The 16,428-nt window shown below is 38.3% G+C and overlaps 1 protein-coding gene across 4 annotated transcripts in view; it reads right to left on the reverse strand.

Moving 5' to 3' along the window:
* SLC9A4 (solute carrier family 9 member A4) overlaps nt 1-16,428 on the reverse strand; it is a 33,449-nt gene that overhangs the window by 11,281 nt on the left and 5,740 nt on the right. For 3 of the 4 annotated variants that reach the window (XM_083855811.1, XM_083855810.1, XM_083855813.1), the window contains 6 exons: nt 13,228-13,487; nt 9,939-10,156; nt 7,749-7,951; nt 6,546-6,632; nt 5,240-5,310; nt 2,816-2,977 (listed from right to left, as the gene is read on the reverse strand). In XM_083855811.1, coding sequence (XP_083711937.1) covers nt 2,816-2,977; nt 5,240-5,310; nt 6,546-6,632; nt 7,749-7,951; nt 9,939-10,156; nt 13,228-13,487 — 1,001 coding nt within the window. The remainder of the gene's footprint in view (nt 1-2,815; nt 2,978-5,239; nt 5,311-6,545; nt 6,633-7,748; nt 7,952-9,938; nt 10,157-13,227; nt 13,488-16,428) is intronic. The other variant, XM_083855812.1, reaches the window with a different exon arrangement.

A 16,428-nucleotide genomic window follows, 5' to 3' on the forward strand; every position in this document is an offset into this window, starting at 1 on the left:
CCTAGAGCTGATCTTAATAAAGACATTACAAAGGAGCTGGTCTCCTTGCCCATTCATTTCAAAGCCAGCATTAAGTAAGCTCAGTATCAAAACATCTTTCTCTCTAATGGTCATATTTTCTACAAAAAACAGCCATAAACCCACAGTTTTGATAATATCTCCTAGATGCCACTTTTGCCATTTCCATTCTTATTGATAAGGCTTATATTTTCCAATATATCATAACCAAATGCTCTGCTTTCATTCCAGTGTGGATTCTTTGTTGCACAATCCTTGGGCATTTTTTTTCACTCCACAGTGGGAATATTTACTGTAAATTGGACACCCACTCCACCCGCAGGAGTCACACCAGCATGAATGCAATTCTCTAATTCACATCATTGGAGATCTGCTTTGATTCATATGAAGTAAATCTCCGTGTGGGCAAAAAGGTTGCAAAACTGATCAGAAGTGTGAGTGGGAGATTTCTCACTACTCTGGCACTGCTAATATTGGTTTACATGCTATACATTGGAATTTTATTTCAAATCTCCTCTTGTTCGTGGCCAGAGTTTTGTATCTTCACTGAAGACAGGGACTTTAGGTACACATTGAATCACTGACAGCAGACAATTTATATATACATTTAGAAACCTTTTACACAGGTTCATTTAATTGCTATGGGGAAAGAAAACAAGAACTGCTATATTGGCTCAGACCAAAGATCCACCAACTAGCTCAATATCCTGTCTCCTGCAGTGCTCAACAGCAGACACTTATCAATGAGCAGAGGTGGGAAAACATGTATTTTCCTAGAACGCTCTCACAGCCTGCAAGATCAGGATGGTTTTGAGCCACAGGCTGTTTTTCTGAAGTTGACACTTCATTTTTAAAGAGGCTTTCTCATCAGAGGATGATGCACAGTAAAATTCAATTATAGCCATAGCAGAGATGGAAAAAATTAGTCCATCATATCATCTGTTTATTAAAGAATATTTTTTAATCTAAATTCTCCGCTCAAGAAAAAAATTCTGAACTATGCTGGAGCAATTTGTCTTATTTTCTCATTCCCTCAGGAAAAGAAGAGGGATGCGGTTTGATTGCCATGGATTGTCTAACAACCTTGCACATTTTCTCTTGGCTCAGAATGGTTAAGGGATTACAGCAGACAGAAAGGAGCCTGACATACATACAGTCTTTTTTGATATCATCCATGCAGCAAAGAGTAATTTAGAGAGAAAAGGGCTAGGTCTTACACTGTATGCTGACATCGGTACAAGAAAGCAGATTGATCTTGACATGATTAAGCCAAAGTTTTGAGAAGGGTTTTTATTTAATATCCAGTTGACATTTGGATTTTCTGTTATTGGTAGAGATCATCACTCAAAAAAAGTAGTATGCTGGACCCTACCAGAGGCTGCTGGGAAATGAAGAGTGGTTTAAAGATGCAACAGGAAAGAGATAGCAATAGCAGCAAGAGTGGTCAGTAAGAGCCCGGGAAAAAAATTATGAAGGCAAGTGCCTGCAGCAACACCTGTGCTCTGGACAGTGTGTTGCAAGGCAAGGATGAATACATGCATATCAATTACAGTATGCAGGACAGAAGATTAGTGCAACTTTTCCCCTAGAGGGTAGTTCCCTCTGTTCCCTCTGGAGATGCCATCAGTTTTGTCTCCTGGTCTGTCTGATGTGAAGCTGCATTACTGTTTGATAGAATCATAGAATGGCTTGCATCTGGCTCCAAACCCTGCCTAATGATCAAGGAACATCCTCAACTCTCTCAGGTTGCTCAGACCCCCATCACATCTGACCTGGAACGTTTCCTGGGATGAGGCACCTGCCACCTCCCAGAGCTACCTGTTCCAAAGTTTCACCACCCTCATCATAAAAAATTCTTGAACCTTGTCTGAATCTTCTCCTAGTCCTATTGCCACAAGCCTACTAAAATGTCTGTCCCCATCTTTCTCGTAAGCTCTCTTTGAGTACTGAAAAGCTGCAAACAAGTGTTCCCAGAGCCTTCTCCATATACTAGGAGAGGTGCTTCAGCCTTCTGATAATCTTCGTGGCACTCCTTTGGACCCACTCTAACAGGTCCATGTCTTCTCTGTACTGAGGACCCCAGAGCTGGACACAGCACTGTAGGTTTTCAAAAAGGCAGAGTAGCAGGGGAGAATCCCCACCTGAGATTCTCCCCTGCTGGCCATACTACTTTTGATGCAGTATATGGTTGTCTTTCTGGGCTATGAGTGCACATTGACAGTTCCTGTCCAGCATTTCCACCACAAGTATCCTCAAGTCCTTCTTCTCAGTGTTTAATTGGACAAATTTGTTTGTCTTGGTGATAACAAAATAGGGCAAGGTGGTTTGAGGGATTGCAAACTGTAGCAGAAAAAATTGCAAATGCTACTAAGAAATCTGCTCTCAGCAAAAATTCATGATTGGGATAATGGAGCCAGGACCTGCACACTAAGTCACCCTGCAGGTCTCTCAGCACCTGGAAGGGATTAACGAAACCCATTGGCCAGGTAAGTGATAAATGCATGTGTCTTGAGCCACTACTGTTATTTAAAGCAATCAGAATGGCTTCTGTACCTGACTCATGATTCCTCTTCAGGACTGCCCATCATGTAAAAGAAACAGAAGAAATGTTCATGATCTTAATTTTCACTCTCTGAGCAAAGCACAAATATGATGAGCACCAAATTGTAACTTCTCTTTTCATAACTGTCTTCTTTTTTCTTACATTTCAATTAAGTAATGGAATACCTTGGGTATTTCTTCATTTTTGTCCCTGTCCTGTCCCTGCTCTGCAAAGGATCAGTGGGTTGGTACTCACTGTAAAGAAGTAGTGGATGATTTTGAAATTTTCATGCCACTCTCAGCCATCTCGATGGCCAATTTTATCTCCATCTTTTTGTACAATGACACAAGGCTGGATTTGGGCTGGTGTTCCCGAATTAATATTTTCTTCAAATACTTATTGTCAAACTTCTTAAATCTGCAAAAGAGATATCAAAATCAAAGCATAGAAAAGGAAATATGTTTTCATTTCTGTAGTACAAGCTGATCTTCATTCAAATGCATATATGTACAATTCAGTGGTGGAAACTGAATACAAATTAGAGGCACCTGTGGACTCCTGTAGGCCTGGTGAGCAGAGACCTTTAGGGGGATATTTGGCATAGTCTACCGGTCCGCAGAGATTGCAGAGCCCGCTAGACAAAAGAAAGAAACAAGCTGCAATCAGAGAAAAAAAAGAGGGCTGTGTGTATGTTTGCATATTACACTGCCACATTTGTCAGAAAAGAATACGGCCAGTCTCCATGCTTTTGTACAAATTTTGCATTATAGTAGGGCATAACAGCAGCAGCTGCTCTTACTGTAATCCTGGCCTATTCAGCAAGCCACCAATGAGGCTCTAAGTGGCCCAGCAGTTACAGTAGTTAGGGCCCATTACATTGCTGATAATTTTGAATCCTGACAATTAGAGCAGAGAAAATACATTTCTTTGTATTCTGAATAACAGAGAAATTGAAAGGACCCTAAAATACTATGTGCTTGCATGCTGCAGATTGTAAAATATCACTAATGTGTGGCATAATTTGAATGTGAATGTGTGTATGTGTATGCCTTGGAACAGGTACATGCTTTCAGGCAGACATTTAGCAGAACAACAGCAGATCTTCAGCAGAGCAACAGTTCTGTTTCTTTCAAAGGAACAGTTTACCACAGCAAGGTAAGGTCCTCCAAGATGCTGGGAAAAGCACTATGGTATTTGTATCTTTTTTTCCTTCGCAAAGGCCATTTTTTATTCATTAATAGCGGAGGTAGGTACATAAATATTTGCACAGGGATTAGAGCTCTTTATATTTTCCTGTGTAACAAAGCCTCCTGGATTGTCATTTCTTAGGAAATTAATTCTGATACACAACTTTAAAGTTGTATACAAAAGTTTAGGGAATACTTTTTAATACAATCTTCTTACATTAAATGTCTTCAGATACAGTGGCTTTTTGAATCTGTCCATGAACCAAAACACTACATTTATGGCTAGTTTGGGCAAAATTCTCTTTTCAGAGCTATCAGGTAGGTGTGAGACAAGGGAGAGCATTTACTCACAGATATATGTAAATGCAGCTATTTCATTGGATTTACTGCTCCAACAGAGATTTTCTCAGTTTATTGACTGCACAGACAGTGGTGTGGTCCCAGAAGATGGATGTCCTAAAGCTATCTCTGTACTGTCAGAGCCAAGAAGACACTTTAGTTTCTGGATATGCTCTAATACATTATATCATTAGCCTTCAATGGACAAGAATTGGATGCAAACAAGTCACCCTCTTCCCACTCTCAATTCCTGGTTTCCCTGGGGAGAAACTCAGGCATGAAAGGTCTTACCACAAGTCCTAGCAGACATCCTTTGCTGGATTAATGGAGTCCAACACTGAAAGGTCAGACAGGATTCCAGCTCAGAAGCCTAGGCATAACTAAGGAAAACATTTAGCCCACAGCATCGCAATAATGTGTTTGGGGGCAAGAAAAATCAGTCTTTTCCCTACTTCCCTTCACATGCTGTGGTGATGGCCAACATGTCCACAGGGCTCCCTTGGGAAACATGTAAAGGGAAGAGCACGGAAGGGAACCATCTCTCATGGGCAGTGCTTGGAAAAGCCACAAAGCTTTACAAAACCCCTCATCATGCTTATGGAAATTACAATGCATTTCTGACTAAAGACTAGCTTGAGAGTATCCATGTATACCAGATATTTAAATTCAAACATTTCCTTCAGCACTCTTATTTTAGATATTACTGAATGCAAAGACCCATAAGGACAGGTGAGTAATTATTACCAAGTCTCTACTCATCAGCAAGGGATTCTATTTGTTGTGGAGGCTTACAGCAAAAGCCAGTGAAGCACTGACACCATGTGTAGCTTACATTCTAAATGCAGAGTTAAAGAAACTTTGCCCAGGATCTTAGATTTACACCAAGGCTGGGCACAGGCTGATGTCTGCAGCATAAGTCCCCAGGCTATGTTTTTCTTTCTGAAGGCTTATTTTCTGCTTGTGCAGATCCAGTTCAGCACACAATGTATGAACATTGCATTCTCAAGAGTTAATAGTTACTCAGGAGCTCAGTTTCTAAAAAAAGATATGGCACATGGCCCCAGCATTTTGATTTCCTATTCTATTTACCTACTATATTTTACATGATAGAGAGGTTATTTTATTATATTATACAACAATAAGGGATACTTACTTATCTCTCAGCTGATAATGACTCCAATGTCCACATATGTCTTCAATACCAGCCTTCAAGTGATCCATCAACTATAGAAATAAACATGGAAAAAATTATGTAGCCATTATGAAAAAAGAAGTGTTATCTCAAATACACACTTGTTGACAGAATTTTGAGATTTGTTTTTTTTATTTGTGTATATAGGTTAATTCTGAAAGCACCTACATTACTCTAAAAATCAAGGCAATGGTAGCACTGTGGCAGTCTGGCTGCAGTGGCAGCATTTTAATGGAGGCAAAAAATTGTCTAGTCTTTTTTGTCTTCTGAACCCAAAATATAAATTCTTGCTTCTATTAAGTAAGTTTCCCCTCGTCATGTGTAACCTTCCTGGGAGAGGCACAGGACCACATTTCAACACCTTCAGCTTAGCTGGTAAGTTCTCTGAGGCTCTGCAGGATGACATGAGACTGGTCACTGCTAACTACTATTATTTTCAGTCATTTTTTGTGTGTTTCTAGCATTACAGAGACAGGAAAAGAACAATTCTTATAGATATATTGTTATAGGGGGTGCTTTTAAATGCAAGTTCGCTTCAAGGTTAAATGTAAAGATTCAAATAAGAATTAAATTCCCTTTAAATTCAAAATCAGTTGCAATGCTCTGACTTTGCGAATGTCTCTGTGTGTGCTTCATTTCAAAGCTCATCTTTTCTATTGATTTCAAACATGTTCCCTATTGTGAAATGAAAGAATGTACATACCATTTCTAGAACATTGTTAAGTCAGATTGAGCAACTTTCTGTTATTTTATTTAGTAGTAGTTTGAAAACTGAAGTAAACATTTGAGAGGAGATAAGATCATTACTCAGAATAACTTGAAACTAAGTTTGCAGTCCAATAGTCTGACTCAGTTCAATAAATCTGGATTAAAGACTTTTAAGATTTCAGTATGTCTAGAACCATTCAAAAGATGGTAACAAATGTATCTGACTAAGCTAGGAAGGATGGTGAATTAATTTTGTATAAATTTCATTTCTGTTTCTGTCCTCCCATTGTCACAGTACCAATAAATAAGGGACCTACTACACCGTGACACTTGTGAATTATGATAATATGTGGAATATGTATAATATGATAAATATGAATACAAATGGGATGCAATATTTTAGAAAATCATGCTTAGGGTTACCTCCATATAGTCTTAAAAGCACTGAGTCTCCAAATCCACTGAATGCCAGGTTTCCATGTGCCTCCCTCTTTCCAGCTCTTTTAGAATACCTGTTCTTTTCTTTTTGGGATACCAGTTACTGATATCAAAAACTTACTCTCACATGAATTTCTTCATTGATAGACTCCTTTTTGTTCGTCTTTTTAACATCCAGATATCTGACCAATGGTCCAATTGTGATTCCCTGCATTTGGAATAATGAGTTGAATTGTTAACTATCTTTCAGGCAAAAATAGAAAGAAACAAAAGGGGATAATTTTAATTAGTTAAGAAAGCTGTGTCCTAGCAGAGAAATGAACCATTATTTGTACGGAGCGCTACAGAAGAGAATTTTAAAAAAATATTTTAAAGATGGTTTTAAAATGGAATTCTGTTTATTGGCATATTCTAATTATGTAAAGTAACTGATTCATTGGCAATCATCTTCAAAAGAGGGCTCATTTGAAAGAAAATATTATCTTTGCGAGGTCTTGAAATCTTGAAACCATTTACTTCAACATTTTCAGAATTAAACATTCCAGGGGTTTTTCACTTAGAAACGGTTTTCAGTTTTCCCCATTTCTTTACTGCACTGCTACAGAAAACCATTTTAAAAGGGGAAATAGAAACAAATTGGTTTTTTATTAAATGTTCTGGTGGAACCTAAGTGCCGTACTTAGCATAAGTGCATAATGCCCCATTGGCATTGTACAGGATCTGACACTTTGATATTGGAAAATACAAAATACAGGATGCAAGCTCTCTAGAAGTTTCAGTTCTTCCAGCAGTAAGCCAGGTGGAATAACCCAAATATCTAAAGTAGACACATGTACTTACAAATCTGACTTATTTAATTTATTTTTTTTAAATATTCTTTTATAAAGCATTTTAAAATATTTGTATTTGGTCATCAAGACAGACAAAGATAAAAATATAAAATTCCAAATCTGTCATGGAACAGACATACTGTTTTCTGGTCAGTTTTAGATACATCACTAATAAAGAATGAATCAGTGCTAAAACGTAAAGTTAAAACACTTCTTAAATCAGAAGCACCAGGAAATGCATGTGGAATGAACATAAGCTATTTTGGACACCAAGTGCCCTCTCCCCTGAATGTTTTAGAAGATACTTATTTTCAATACAGAATTTTTGTATTACCTAAAAGCCCTAAAATGGCTAATTACACAGTGCAGTGCTAAATCTGGCCCTAAAATGCAATAACTTGTCCTAGCCTAAGAGTGAATTCAATGCAATTTTCGTTATGAAGCTTTCAGTCACCTCTATCACATGAAAGTTATCCATTAAAAAATATACGTACTTGGATGAACACAGTGAAATATATAACCACAATAGTTGCAGTGATGAACAGTTTTTTTCTGGGGAAAAGATTCACTGGAAGCAAGAATGCAAGAGAAAAGCTGCTGGCTCCTCGGAGGCCACTGTAAGAAATAATGACTTGGTCTTTGAAGGTGAAAGGATACGTTCGGAACTTGTTACTGATGTAGAAGAGAGCAAATACACCTAGGAAGGGAAAAAACCCACACCTATTATTAATCAAGGATAAAAAGAAAATATTAAATATTAAAAGCAAAACAATGGCTTGGGGAACTGTTGACAGTCCATGTTTTTTTCAGCTTTGGTTTCTTGTAGCTTTTCTTTGACCAACTGCTAAACTTGGCTTGTGTGAAATATCTCCTATAAAATACTGTGGTTCCTAACAGCTTCAGGATTTTAATTCATTAATGCCGTTTAGAAGAGAGATTACGGGAAAATATTTACTTCCTATATTTATGTTGCATAGTTTTCTCCAAAGTGTTCTGGAGAAAAGAAAAACAACTGAGTGACAGTTTTCCCTGTACCTTCCCTTGCAATGTTTCCTGCTTTCTGCACAGTATCTGCCTAAAATGTTTGAACAGTGCTTTACCGACTAGTCCTGTGGACTGATTCACTGAATTATAAAGAGAAATAGCATTTTAATTTTTAATCCTTGGGCTTATTGTGTCTCAAATTCTTTGTTTATTTCTCAAATTTCATTTTACTTTTTATAAAATTTAAAATTAATAAGACAATTTGTGGCTGTGTAAGAACTGCAACTTGTCTTTACAGAGTACTTTTAGCAATTTGTTTAATTCAGTCAATTTTCTTCATCTTCCAGAAGAAATATGTACCGTATGTCCTATGTGGAAACTGTTAAATTACTGACAAGCTGACAAATAAAAGCTGACAAATGCTCATAATTGCTGTGTTATTTTACACAGATGTCACTGATACACTCAGGTTATTAGAGGTAAAGCCAGTATCAGTATCCTCTTATATAGGTTGCTGGACACCACTTAATGCAACCTTTTCTGGCTACTTATAACTATGCAAGACATCAGGTACTCAGACTGAAACAGCCTGTGTGAGGTATCACCCTCAGATCACTACTCTTTACTTTAATAAAGCTTCAGAGAAAATTATTAAATCATTTTAGCACACAAATTTAGCAGAAAATATTTTGGCCTTCCTCTGGAAAGCTCTAGCACTCCCCTTGGTGTCTGAGACAAGGATGGACATGTGGCTAGAAAACAGCTTTTGTATCAGGAGAGCATTCTTTCTGTCTTAATTGGAAGGATATTTCAAAATTTACAGCAAGCCTTTAAAAATGTAGAGGTCATGCTTGGTCCAGATATAGAAGGAAAATATGTAATTACTTTCTTTTTGCTACCACCTCCAGAATAGCAACCACCAGCCTTCTTACTCTTTTTCTCTTTGCAGCATTATTTTCAACCCATCCTGGACATTAGGAGAAAATAAGAAACTGTCCCACAACTCACCTGACATTATCTATAAACTGTCCTGCCCATGCTAGAGGAATCCCAGTGCCACAGGTCAGGAAGTAGGAGACCTTTGCAGGAATGAGACATGCCACATGCAAAAATGGAGTAATTTCATATGGGCACTACTTCTCTAGCAGTTTAAAACTTTAGACATAACTTGAGAGGAGTAGCAGCATAATGCTGTCAGCCCACGTGTGTTATAAGTTTCTGTTCAGTTATCTATCAATGCTAATTTTCACCTTCCCTCTTTTTCTATGCCTCCAGCACTCCCAGCCCAGGACCTGTAGTGTTATAGCACTGCAAATGTGATGATATACATTATCTAATTTGTAAGTTAATGACAGTGTGTGGTGAAATCATTATGAGGCCCACATACCCAAGGGGCATATAGTAAATTAAGATACAAACATCTCTATAAGCATAATCATGATAATATTTTAACTTTGCTTAAAATTTCCCTTTTCACCTAAACTTAAAGTCTGTGGTTGGAGACTGGCATTCAGATTTGTGTGAGGCTTCTTTCCTTCTTTTCTCTGTATGTAGATTTCTGAAATTTGTCACTAATATAAACCCATTAAATTTGTTCTTAAATCAGTTGTGCCAGTCCTCACAAACTTTTCTGACACAACTTTGTACCAAAGAGATTTTCTCAGAGGTGCAGAGAAGGTTGTCTGCAAAAGTTGACTTACTCAGTGTCCTCCAAATAAGGCAGAAGAGGAGAGTGAAGCAAATGAAGGCCCAGTTCCATTCATGGTTTTTTCCCACTGTAGACACTCCCATGAACACAAAAATCAGGGTCTCACTGATGCTGCTTAGCATCTTCATGAAGTATTTTATTGTGGTATAAGAATTCTGGGAAACATTCTCCTCCACATATTTTTTCATTGTCACTGCACATGCAGTCATCCTGTATCAAGGAAAACATCAGAGATCAGCCACAAAGTGTTCTTTTCAGTTAAGGACAACATCAGTTATCATTACCTCCACTCTCCATCACCAGATTCCGACCTTCATCATAACAAGAAGCATTTTATTTCTTCAGTAACATTAGCTATTTCATTAGATAGAAAAGCATCTTCATTCAGGTTTACAAATCGGTTTTACATACAGGATAAAGGAAGCAAACTAGTCAGCCTCTCTGACAAGGAAGTGAGGGTATCACATTCCAGTTCAAAGTCCATTTTATCCTGAATGCCTGACATGGAGCCACCAACCACCAAACATTTGTCTCAAACAACAGGAAGGTCAATTTTGTACCAGCCTACAGTTGGATTAGTTAGAGAGACATAACCTGCCTCTTAGTGATATTCTCCCTTGAGGTGGCAGTGAGAGATCATGGTAGTCCCACACCTGGGCCACAGCTCCCTGGCAGATCAGCAGTACCAGGGCAAGCTTCAGGACTCTCCAACCACAGTAGCCCATTGTGGCACAGCAGGAGAAAATTCAATTATCCTGCAGAGGTGTTCTTCTCCCTTTAGTTACCTAGAGTGTGGGGAATATGCCTAAGGAAGCAAAGGGATGTTTTCCATTTCTTCCCTGCTAATGAAGACTAGAGCCTGCATCAGAGGCATCAGCAGCCACACAGCACAGACACTGGTGATAATCCCATGGAGCAGCAGTCTTTCATCAGCCCTGCTGAAGGGGATCCCCTTTTCCCCTCTGCATTTTCCATAGGTAATACACACATTGAGTGCTATGCTAGTAACATATTCCATCACCTATTGAGTTTCTACTGATATGATTTTAGTCTCTGAGGACTTCTTGTAATGATATTTTTCCAAACTTGTGAATTTGGAGAATGATGACTGTTCATTAAATAACCTTCCTCTAGTTTCAGTTCATTTAATTTCCAGTGAAGAAATCTCAAGGGTATCCTGGTGGAGCTGAGTCATTTAGCATGTCCAAGGACACTTCAAGACAAGGCCATTAGGCATTAATGATTAATACTGTTGACTTTCAGATACACATACATAATAGACTTTCATGATCCAAGTGAAAAATGAATGAATCCTCAATAATTCAGAAAGGTGACAGTAAGTTCCCATCTCTAAAACAAGCAATAATTTCCTTAATGAAGCAGTAAGAATAATAAATCCAAATTATATTAACATTTTTATATTACTAATAATTTCAGAACTCTAATGAAAATAAGAAGTGAAAGAAATAATGAGCTGTGTAGCCTAGTGCAAGGAATAGGCAAGGAAGCAGTATTTTGGGCAGTGCAGGTAGGAAAGGGTCCATATGGTATTACTGTTCACTGCATAGCAGATCTAATCCTGCTCAACTAAAGTTGCCAGTCACCTCAATCTGAGCATATGTGGTGGGTATACAAAACATAGTACAAGACTCATCTGCTTTGTCTAATTGCTCAAGATAATCTATATCCTGTCTAACTACTTATTTAATATGTTTAAATATTCAAATACTGCTTCCCAGGGCCATCCGACAAAGGTTTCACAAAGGCAATTCTGCTCTGAAGCTGAAAAGCCCAAGGTTCTTCAGCCTGGAAAGAGTAGGTTTCAGGAACACCTTATTTCAATCTTTAGACATTTAAAAGAGGCCTGTAAGATGAAAACAAACCTTTTAGTAGCACCTATTGCAGTACAGTGGGGGATAATAGTTTTAAACTAAAAGATTTAGGTAGATTTAGACTAGATATAAGAATTTTATTTTTTTTTTTTGACAATGAAAGTGTTGAAGCACTGTAACAGGTTACCCAGGATGGTGCCAGATGTCCCACCTGTGAAAACATTCAAGGCCAGCTTGGACAGGGCTCTGAGCAACACAATCTAGCTGAAATCTCCCTGCTCATTGCCAGGACATTGAACTATATGGCCTTTTAATGTCCCTTCCAACACAAACCGTCTTGTGATTCTATGAAATCAGAGCTTCACAAGTTGAATAAATGCACCCGTCTGGACATCAGCAGCCATATGCTTGTATTTATTTCATTTAAACTGGTTTGTCCTCTATAAATGGAAGTACTTTCTGGAACACAAAATCTTCCAAGACCCGTCATGAAAGCTCAGAGCCAATAGAGGCCATGCAAAGCTGCTACTACCCACCAGCTGTGCATTGAGCCTACAGCAGCCAGCAGCACCAGCTGGAGCCTTTAGCAACATGAGGTCTCCATCTCCTTATGCTTTACCCTGCAGATAGATGGGTTGTTTGGTGTGCTATCCTTAAAAGTCATTTGTCAGCAGCTTTCTCCTTAAATCTCTCACTTCCATCCCTATTCCTTCCTTTCTCTTCCAGCTCCTTTCCTCCTGCCACCCTCTTTCCTTCCCACAGTTCTCATCCTTTCTCCATTTACTGCAGTCAAGAACCTATCTGCTTTTCTCTCTGTAGCAGGCACTCATGCCATCATACTTTGAGGAACATGTCCCCAGCATTATCAAGCTATCCTGACCACAAAAAATTATAATTGTCATTATTCGCATACATGAATATAAGTAGGCATGTGTAGGTGATGTTCTCTTCTGCCTGTTTTTGCCCAGTTTCAATCCCAGTGATGCTGTCCAAATGTAATATAATTCCAGTATATTATGTTAGGGCTGATGTTCACAAAGAACTCAGATGTGCTTTCTCATGCTTTCCATACCCATTGCTTTACGTCTCTCTTATAATCTGATGGTGAAGCTGCTTAGAAATAAATACTGATAAACTGATGTATTATCAAATCATTCTCTCCTGCTGCTGATCTTATCAGAGATAGCAGACAGATGGTGGCAGCACTGGCTACTTACTCACAACTTGAAGTACTTTTGCCAGTGCTCCTCAGTAGCATATCTGTGCCTACACTGGCTGTGGGTTTGCTTTTCCTGGTTACCACTGCATTTTACAGATCTCTAAGAAGGTGTGCACTGCCTCTCTAACCAGAGACTGAATGCTTGTGTTGTACCATCCTTGAGCAAACCACCACAAAACTACCACCAGTTCCTCAAAGAGATCATCCCAAAAGCCATAAGGCATACTCACGCCAAAATGCCGGAGATGTAAAGGGTTTCAGCAGACAGGTATGAGAGGTAGCTGAACATGAAGACCAGCAGAGGTTCGATTGAAGAGACGTTGTGGGTGAAACGAGTCATGAATGCTGAGACAAATCCAAACACGATGCCAAACAAGACTCCACCCAGCCCCACAACGAAGAAGCGAGCAAAGCCAGCAAAGACATCGATGGATTCAATTTCTTCATACCTGTGCATCTGGGTGAAGGCGATGAAGATGTTATATAAAACCTACATGTGACAATAAGAAGACAGCAGTTAGGCATCTTTCTGAACCTGGCAGGCTTACTCATTTCATAGGTGAAACAATGTGTGTGTGTTTGACTGTCTGTGTATGCCAAAAATTGCTCTGGACAGATCAGCAAAGTAACAATTGAAATATCATCTGGTTCTTAACAAGTCCCAGAAATAAGAGTCTGCTAAGTGTTCTGAAAAAGAAAAAAAAAAAAGAAAAAAAAAAAAGAAAGATAAATAGCTGTGGAATAGAAGTAAATTACTGGGGACCATATGCCATTGAATAATTTAAAAGTATTCTCTTTTTTTTTTTGGTTTGACAGTTAACTTAATTTTTGGTCTTTGTAGCAGAGGTTAGAAGCCCACCTGGGTACCTTAAAACCCCGAGGCTCTACCCTCCATGGTCTCCTTCTGACTCAGGTTAGGCAGGGAAGGGACTAAGAATCACATATTTGGTTTAAATACCAGTCAGTAGACTCGACAAACTTCATTAGATGGACATAGGAATGTTACATGTTTTTCAATAGCATTTGATACATAAAAATCATGAAATGTTACTGGAAATGGAAAAGTGGGAAGAGGAAGATGGTAGCCTTAGTTTTATATTGTCTCTAGCTAGGTAAAAAGAGCCTCTCTATCATCATATATTTGGAGTTTATGCCACTTAAGATGCCACTTAACCACCTCCCCGGAGAACAATCTCAAAGTAAGAACCAAATACTGTGACACTTCAAATATTCGAAAGCCTCTGCATATATACACATTTTGACTAGAAAATCTGAAATTACAAAAATTAAAATATCAGATTAGAAGAAAGATCCAATTTAATGCAAAATATATTTTTATATAATGTATTATATAATTTGATCTTTAAAGATAATATCTTAGAGCAGAAAACTTTACCAAACTTCTATTATCAATAATTTCTATTCTGCAGAAACTGTTAATGAAAGATTTTCAGCATATTTCACTTTCATTCATCTTTTAGAAACTAATGGAAAATTTCCTGAGTGGTGTAGTAAGAAAAAAGCCTTAGAGGTTGCTGACAATCAGTTAACATTAAGTCCTGTCAGATCTGCTTACACTGAATGTCTAACACATGAAAGTCACCTTTCAGTTTTGAAGAGAATTTGGGAAACAACTAAAGACACCAGCTCTCCAAAGCTGTTGCATTAAAGCATTAGTTCAAAAACAATAAATGGACCAAAGTCATTTGCATTTTATGGTTTTCCTTGGTCTTTCTTCTTCATCTAGTTAACTCCATAAGGTTATTAAGAAGACTAAAGCAGGTATTTGCAGGTAGAAGAGTCAAGCTCATTAGGATAATTATCTAATCTTACATTGCTGCTGGGGGCATATAACCTTGAGCTGTCACACAGTCTGTTCTCCAGGAGGTTCATTGCTAACAGTTCTGGGAGACAGACAAAGCCAAACAAGATATTTCATTTAGGAAAATACCCAGAACTTTTTCCTAATGCCAGGGCATGAAATTTGTCTCTTCAGTGGCAGATGAGGAAAAGAGGGTTCATGTCTTCACAGTAAGCAAACCTCACCCTACCTACCTTATACATTTTAATTTCAGAGCCTGTTTTCTCTGTTTCCCTTTCTTTTAGACTTTGACCTCTTCCTAAGGCTTGTGATTCTTTATAAATGATATCACAGCATGATTCTATGATGACTTTTGAAGAAAGAAAATTATTCTCTGCAAACGACTTAACAAGAATTTTTTCCCTTTTCTAGTTCCTAAAGTATCTATATGATTTAACTGATTCAGCATCAAAATGAAAATTATGGAAATGTGACACAATTTCAATTTTTTTTGTAACATGCTTTGTGGGAGTAAACTGTTCTGTACAACAACCTGCACCGTGTCATATAAGTAAGGCTTGGTTAAGTTACGTTACAGTGTTTATGCCAGTAAATGGATTACTAGAATTCTTTATATATTAGGAAAGCCTGAATCAGATTAGGAGGCTTTTGTTCACACAAAAAGAAGGGATGGATTGATAGTGGTCTCATGTAGAAACTCTAAGAACATCATGCTTTGAGTTGTTTGGAGAGGATTTTGTATCAGTGGGCAGCTCTTAGAATCAGGGACAGGAACAGAGAGCATGACACTGTTGCCACAGAGGACTCCCCAGGGACTGCTCCATGCTCCAGCTGTCTATGTACAATTACTGCACATACAATCCACATCAGAAGCATTGGAAGAAGAGATTTTCAAGTGACTATCTTAACCACCAACACAGGCTGTCTTGATAATTCTTTCGTACCACCCTGCTAATTCTTTCTGACCACTGTAGCTGGTTTCACTCTGAGCACAGTGGAACAACTTTTACAGCAGGAGCAGAGAATATCTGTATCCTCCTTTCTAGCATCCAAACCAGTGGTCAAAGTCTTTCTCAGTGACACCAAAGAGGCAATTTCAAATCTACTCCAAAAAAAAAAAATTACATAGGTCTTCAACATGTTTTAGATTTAACTGTTCTGCCACAAAGAAAGAAGAGGGTTCCATTAGAGAATAAAGCCAATGCTACTCATTTTGAGTATAGCATGACATATAGGTGTTCTCAGTATTTCTAAAATCAAGCCTCAGAGATGAAGCAGTTAGGGAATATTCCATTTCCTGATGCATACAGGTGCTCAGCTCCTGTTTAGAAACAAAATTGTCTGTGTATGTGTGGGAACAGAGCTTCAGATGGCTGAAACACTCCACAGCAAAATCAGGGCATTCCACCTGAGTTCAGGCTTGAATAAGATCTGTGCTGGATTTACAACACTTTTTTTGAACAGGGCTTTGAAATTCCACTAATGTATGATGTATCCTAGGCCCAGTCCTGTTGCAGTATGAACTCTTCTGATGCTAACAGCCCACTCAGAAATAATTGGGGAAAGAAGAAATTAACAGGACTTGAAGCCTTCTTTTTCCATCCATAGA

The sequence above is a fragment of the Zosterops lateralis genome, assembly GCF_965231275.1.
Source record: "Zosterops lateralis genome assembly, chromosome: 2".
NCBI lineage: Eukaryota > Metazoa > Chordata > Aves > Passeriformes > Zosteropidae > Zosterops > Zosterops lateralis.